We start from the raw sequence: 7,384 nt of genomic DNA on the forward strand, positions 1-7,384 counted from the left end.
TAAGCCTATGAGTCACTCAAACGATGGCAGGAGTGCCTTTTTTCTATCATTTGAGGGAGCAAAAAACGGGCGTAGTCTTGGTACTCTTTTTATTAAGGAAAAATCCCTCTTGATATAACTCTCGGTCACAGAAAACACTATGAGATGCGTCTTAGGCCAGCATGATGAAAGGGGAAGAAAGAAAGTGAGGATACCACTAGGACAAAGAAGGAAGATTGATAAACAGCAGAAGTATAACATTAGGTCTCAGTCCATCAACATTTGATAATCTCATCTATAAAGGATGATTTCTCTCTGAAGTCAACAGACTGCACAAAAATTTCCACTCAATAGCTTATATTTGAGAAAATAGGTTTGATCAGAAGATTAGTACATGGCATTTCTTTCTAGACTTGGGAGATGATGTTGAAGAAAGCAGCACCCCACACAGACATTTCCTTTAACTTCAAAGAATGAGAATGATTGACAAAATGCAAAAAAAAGGAATATACTTAAGATTCCAAGTTAGCCATCCGAGACACCTTTTCTATTTCCTTCATAATCAGTTCCTTTTCTTCTTCAAATTGATCGTCTTCACCACCTGTATCACGGAATAATTCAGAGAATTGAAAAACATACTGATGCTAAACCTCAAGATCAGTTGTACCCTATAGATTTATATGCATACCTTTTCCAAGGTTGTTTAGCAATGCCAACAACCCTTCATGATTCTTTGCCAATATAAGTTTTATTTCTCGAGGCTTGTTTGGATTTGCAACAAACACCTGCAAGAGAATTGTATAGGCATGAGGACTGCATATACCTTAAATCTGTATGAGCAAACAGGACATAAAAAGGCAGCCAGCCAGGTGCATTAAGCTTTTGCTATATGCGAGTTATAGAGAAGGCCCGGACCACAGAAATATGGATGCTTAATTACTGAAAGGAGAGAGACAGATCATAAGCACTTCAGATATCTTATTATAGTATGAACAATAATGGAATCATATTCAATGAGGATCGACACTGCCACAAAATCCTCGAGAACTTGCAACCTTCCCATTGGATTTCTGAAACTTGTGTCTCAAATAGCAAATTCTTGAATTTGACCGTCTTTTATTGCTGTTGACGTTGATTGATACAAGTAAAGATCATATTTGAAGCACTCTTCTAAACATGATGGAATATTGATGAGTCTGCTTATGTAAGAGACAATAGGATTTCTGCATAGTAGGTGTACCATAATCATGGCTAAAAGAAATACTATGAAAACATCTGACGGAAAAAGGACTTTAGGGTTCTAGGTTGTGAGAGTAATGCAACTACTAATCATCCTATTCCATTTCTAGGTATTTGGAGATCTACACAACTATAAGTTAAGTAATCTGCTTAGATCTTTGGCTACAAGTGGCGCATGCTCCATGAGATATTACTATGCAGATTTTCTGTTGATTCTTCATGCAGAAAAGAGTTTCACATTTTCAAGTTGGGAATTCCCACGGTTCCCAGAAAGTTAGCAGAATGATTCCTTCCTCCCCTTTCCCCTCTTATCAAAAAGCAGGATATCTAAAGGCAAGACAATATCACCTTGAAAATGTGGAAAGCAGAGATTTGGATGTTTTTGCTTGAGTCCTGCATGTGCAGAAAAACAAAGTATCATTTTTATACTGAACGAGGAAAAGAGAAACAATCCTATAAATCTCCACCCAAGTCCAACTAAAGCAAGTATATTGCATGAGGAGGTCCTGAGATACAATCTAAGACCAATCTTAACTGTCCAAAAAATTCATATTGTCCCCTGATTCTTTTCCAGATAAGGACAAAATTGAGAATGAACTATCGAGTCACCTAGTGTTCCTTCATTTAGTGCTGTCAACAACATAGTTCAACTGAAAGAGTCTGAGCATCCTATCTAAAAACTTAAGAGATGACCTTTATAAACCCTTGTAGATGTCTTTCTATACTGAATGGGAGATGATGCATAACTTAACACCATTCTACACGTGTAACCCGATTTTGCAGTTCATAAACTAATACCACTTATGTTTGAGAATGGACCTCTCAAAGGTTGTTGATACAACCAGGGAGAATCACATCCCAAAAGCTAGCTACTGAGGTGGGAGAGCCCAAGGCTATATAAGCCCTACATCAGCTCCTCATTAAACCGATGTGGGACTCAAGTAATAAGATCATAACAAACCACCACGCTCCCATCTCTCGTCCTTCACGGTTTAGCACTAGACCATTTCTAGCCCTGGGACAACACTGCAATACCGGTGTCACCATCCAAGGCACGACATGTACAAAGGATGGTGGGTAGCTCTGATACCATTGGTACTACCCAGGGAGAACCACACCCCAAAAGCTAATTAAGGGACATGAGTCCCACATCAGTTTAATGGGGAGTTGTGGGGCTTATATAGCTTTGGGCTCTCCCACCTCAATAGCTAGCTTTTGGGGTGTGGTTCTCCCTGGGTTGTACCAGTTGCTATGACCTATGAGAAGAATCTGAGCAATTAATTCAAAACCTTAAGAAGCAAGGTGGAGGTACAGACCTTTACAAACCCCTTCAAATGCTGTTTTATACTGATGTGGCACACTATGTAACGCAACAGTTCCTACACTCATATACCAGCTATCCTCACCAATGAAACATTACTATGATAGAGCAAGCGAGAAACAACATGAAATACCTTCAGTAGATTCATCATAACTTTCAAATGGCTGACTTCTGCTATATAACGCTTCATAACATGGGAGTTGGGAGGCTCCAGAAGAAATTCTGAGAGAAGCTAAACTTCATGAAACATTTTATCAGCAGCAGAAGAGCCATAGAAACAATCAAAAGAAAGAAAAAATACTGACGAGGGAATTAACCTTCAGAGATTGCCTTCTTGTCACGTAATTAGGAGAAGTCAAGAGTTTTTCATATTGCTCAAAGAACTGGAAGTAACAGTCAATAGGTATTAAGAAAATAACTAAACCTAAGACTGATCAGTGGATAAATAATGGTGATGATTAAGATGTAACAAACCTCACTATAGTTATCAGTCAGGTATTGAGACACAGCAGATTCATGCTTGGTGAGTAAATCCTGCAGAATTCCAAGATATGTTAAAAGCAGCATTCACAGAGAACTGTGCATAGCAAGCACAATATTGAACTTCAGAAAATATGACCTTAAAGGTAGAAAATGCATCAGAAGCAACATCGAAGTTCGGCAACTCCACGAACTTGAAGAACAATCCAAAGCTGGGAGACTCCAAGATGTATCTAAAAGAAGGTACATAAAATCATAAGAAAAAACCAATTGGGGAAAGCTTTGGGGTGTAAAATACCAAATTCTTGAAGAGGTTGAGCAAATTTTGAGAATCTGGACCTAAAACACGAATCCATTCAAAGAAATAAAGTAACAATGAAAGATCTTGGCTAAATAATGGCAAAAACGAAAGAAGTTTCAAGAATCTGAAGAATCTGATGGTGAAAAAGCAGCTCTTCACACAGTCAGGGTTAGGGAAGTGCGAATATCTTACTTTGCAAGGCTTGGCAATTTGATGCATTCCCTAAGCATACCTCCGCAATGCATTGCAATTTCCTTGTTGTCATAGCTGCTCGTGAAATCAGAATATTTTAGTAACATGAATCTTTATACTATTCAGTGACAACATTTCACAATAAACTGTAACTTATGTTTACTAAAAATTAGAAGGTTATCGAGAGTTACCTTATAAATAAATGTTAAAAGGTTACTGAGAGGGGAACAGGAGGAATAGAGATGCTGGAGAGAGTAATAGATCATAGGGTGTTCACGTGTAAGCCAATAAGGAACTTTTTATTGATGAATAGGTAAGCCAATAAGGAACTTCTGAAACTGGAAGAATGTTATCCAAATCTAACTGCCTGGATTCTATAAATACCAGTTGTTCAGGAATATTTTCAGTCTATATTTGGTCATTATAGTTTGAGATCTTAAGTATACTTACCTTACCTTTCAATAGAACCCAACTCTTAAAGGATAAAGGTTGATAATTCTTTTTATTGAATCCTATTTGCTCAACTTTCATCTTCTTTGAAGACCTTCTAGTACCATATTTTATCTTTGTTTACAGGTGTTTAATCTGAATTGATAATTTTCTTCTTCTTCAAGACTCCCTAGTTTAGCTGCTAAGAAAGCTAAAGATGTCACCAGAACACGTCAAAGAGAGATTTCGTAAAGTAACTAGGTAAACCTAAACACAAGGGAGGAGTAGAAATGCTATTGCTAGAGGAAAAGAACCTCTAATATCAGATGTCATATTTATAATCAAAACAGGAAAGATATGGTAAGGCCTTGTTATAAAGGATTAATAACACATTCATAATACAAGTGTCGGTGGGCCAGCAGCCTAGTATTGATATATCATATATGGCAATTAAAACTTTTAAGTTTCAAATACTAAATGGCCGTAAAAATGAGAAGTAACAAACTAATTGAAAGGAAATGAACAAAGAGATATTTATCCCACTGAAAGAAAATAGAATGTTTTCTGGTATGCTAATTCAGAAGTAGGAGTGTTAAAAAGACAATTTTCAGAGAGAATTCTTCACTCTAAGGATATATATAATGCGTGGAGCCAACGAAGCCTATATGATTGAAATGAATTTCCCCATCAGCATATGGAAAGATAATTACTTCCCTTAATCCTATATAATCACATAGTTCAATCAGTCAGGATGGACTAACAATACTATCACTCTGTTAAAGGAAATAGTGATGCTAAGTTTTTACAGTTCCCCAGCACTTTCACCGCCACCAGACAGCAGGTTACCAAAATGGAAACACATACTACAAAGTCATCTTTACAACTAGAGGAATTGTTCTAAAAATAATTTCAATTATCTTCAAATGATGGTGGTTCTACCCTCTTTAGATGTGCATGCACAAAAAGTTAGACTTGCTTACCAAACAACTAGGAAGTCCAGCAATTCCAAATGTTTTTCCATGTATTGCACGCAACAATATGTGGAGTCAACTTTTTGCTTCAACATAATAGACCAACAATGGACCAAATTTTTTCTAGCCTAAGCAAAAGACATAATAATTAGTCATAGAATCTCAAACTAAATACAGTGTATTAAGTCTGATCATAGATTCAATTTCCTTTCAGATAAGATATAAAAACATACTTCCCATCCCAATATAAGTAATTTGTGAATGAAGAGAGCAATAACATCTTCATTACAAACTTCAAGTGTTAGTTGTGAAACTTGATCTGGGTTCGGCTCAACTTCTCCATCTCCAGCGAGCATAACTTTCATTGCCACAATATTTTTCTCAACTTCTTCCATAGCCTGTAAGAAAGGGATATTTGAAAAAACATTATCATTCTTTGGAACAGATTCTAACGAACAAAAGAAGCAAGGAGAGATAGTTACCCTGTTAAGCCTTACTCTTAGTTTCCAATGTTTTGGGACAGGAAGTATTTTTTTCAACTTAGAAAACACTGATAAAAAAAAGAATATAAAAAGAAACAAACAGGTATGAAAGCTATAATTGTAAACCACGATCGAATCTATGGAAGCATTGGTTTATGCATTCCTCTTCAATCTCGACTCTGGGGATAACTTTTTTCGCTATCTTTTTTCGAGAACCGCCTAGAGTTACAACTAAAATGAACTAAAAAGTGAAATAATTTTTCATTATCTCAGTAAGTACTTGCTCTCTTAACTAACCTACTGATAAAAAAAAACCTACTCCCTTTGTCAAAATTTTTGCTATTAATTCCATTTTATGATGAAAGATATGCAGTGCAGTTAACTTTACTTAACACTTGTCTATTAATCTACATTCAGTCCTTCAGCTCCTCCAGACTCCATAAGTCCATATCACAGTTTCCAACTATCCAAATCATTCCTTTCACTAAGCTGAGCCTCGCTTGAACAAGTGGAAAGCATCTGATTATGTTTTTGTAATAGAAATTCCTATAATCCAATAGATAACATCTACCAAAAACATTTCCTTCTAAGCACCCAAATACATAACAAAATAGCAATTTCAGTTCAGGCCCGTAACCATAGATCAATTGCAATGCTCATTTGCTTCTAAGCAGTTAGAAATTTGAATCAGTACTAACTAGTTCTCCACTCAATCACTTCTACTTATTTCACACCTATGATCACTAAACTACGTCTCCACGCCACAAGGAGAATAGTAGAACTCCCCGTCCATTCTATTTAGAAAAGAATTTAAGATCAAACCATAGGCTCATTTCCATTTTCTTTTTTATTTGTCTTGATTCTTAACCAGGTTGGTAGTGCTTATATACAGCTGAACAATATTACCAATAATCAAGTCGATACCCTTTTGTTTGTTTTTCTTGACAAATTCAATAAAGCTTGTATTTTTTCCCAAAAATCTGCAAAGAAACACTAACCCACAACAACCAGTTCCCTAAACAATATGCCAAATCAGGTAAAAACAAGAAAAATACAGTTGGTAAAAAAACAAACCCAGAAAGCTCGGTTCCCTAAAGAATATGACAAATCATAAAATAGAGGTAAAGAATCAAATGGGTCCAAGAAAAAGAACCTTCTCGAGGGCTTTAACTTCAGCAACAGTTATGGAATCAAGCGCATTAAAACTGTCTTTGACAGTTTTTGCGAGTTCTGATGGAGTTTTAGGCCTTGAAGCCTTGAAGAAAGAGAAAGACATCGTCAACCAATTTCGATCAAATAACAACAGCCACTTTGGATTTGATCAAAACCACAACCAAAACCTCTCTCTCTCTTTTTATACCTACATACCCAGGGAAAATGATGGAGTTTCCTTATTCAATATTAATCATTATTTCCATTGTAGGGGATGGAAAGTAAAATTTTCACATATTGGTTATGTTATTTGCTACTACTATATATTACTAATTGTTTAAACAATGATTACTAATGGAGAGATTATAATGTACTGATCAATAATGAGGGTATAAAAAAGGAAAAGTTTCAAAAATATATAATTAGCTAAATAGCTTAAAATTCACCTTCCAAACATTTAGCCCAAATATAATCCGGTATACAATAATACAAATAACTTTTTCATAGATATTTATTTTTTGAAAAAAGTTAAAAATATTCTTAAACTACGTGAAATGAATAAAAATATTCTTTGTTTATATTTTGATTCAAAAATGTCAATAACAACAATATATGATGAGATTGGAAGAGTTAGTTAGAATCAGAGTTAGAGTTAGGACTAGTTAGAAGTAAATTAGTTAGTTAAATTTGTTACGAAGTCAGAGTCAAGGTAGTTAGTTGATTGACTCATGTATATATACATACAATATTCTGTAATGATTATTCACTTTTTCATTTTCTTCAATGAAATGCACTTCACATAATTCTTCTCTCTAAATTTGTTCCTCTCATGTGAGCT

The 7,384-nt window shown here is 35.4% G+C and overlaps 1 protein-coding gene across 2 annotated transcripts; it reads right to left on the bottom strand.

Moving 5' to 3' along the window:
* Positions 1-197: 197 nt before the first annotated feature.
* Positions 198-6,853, bottom strand: LOC129887192 (uncharacterized). 2 transcript variants are annotated; one of them, XM_055962183.1, is made up of 11 exons: positions 6,548-6,852; positions 5,146-5,310; positions 4,922-5,040; positions 3,513-3,587; positions 3,159-3,252; positions 3,014-3,073; positions 2,857-2,922; positions 2,673-2,771; positions 1,567-1,611; positions 668-764; positions 198-580 (listed from the first exon to the last, which is right to left on the bottom strand). In XM_055962183.1, the coding sequence occupies exons 1-11, from the start codon at positions 6,668-6,670 to the stop codon at positions 492-494; spliced, it is 1,032 nt and encodes a 343-aa protein (XP_055818158.1). In that variant the 5' UTR covers positions 6,671-6,852; the 3' UTR covers positions 198-491. The 2 variants fall into 2 exon arrangements, with proteins under 2 accessions (XP_055818158.1, XP_055818159.1); XM_055962184.1 differs by lacking the exon at positions 2,857-2,922 and having other exon boundaries at positions 6,548-6,853.
* Positions 6,854-7,384: the final 531 nt, after the last annotated feature.

This window comes from Solanum dulcamara, chromosome 4 (genome assembly GCF_947179165.1).
Source record: "Solanum dulcamara chromosome 4, daSolDulc1.2, whole genome shotgun sequence".
Classification (NCBI taxonomy): Eukaryota; Viridiplantae; Streptophyta; class Magnoliopsida; order Solanales; family Solanaceae; genus Solanum; species Solanum dulcamara.

Excerpts from the sequence above, each read along its gene's own strand:
- LOC129887192 (XM_055962183.1), bottom strand. The coding sequence starts at position 6,670 with ATGTCTTTCTCTTTCTTCAAGGCTTCAAGGCCTAAAACTCCATCAGAA. Across the intron at positions 5,311-6,547 it reads AAGTTAAAGCCCTCGAGAAG|GCTATGGAAGAAGTTGAGAA; the intron begins GTTCTTTTTCTT and ends CCTTTCTTACAG. Across the intron at positions 3,588-4,921 it reads CTGGACTTCCTAGTTGTTTG|CTATGACAACAAGGAAATTG; the intron begins GTAAGCAAGTCT and ends TTTCACGAGCAG.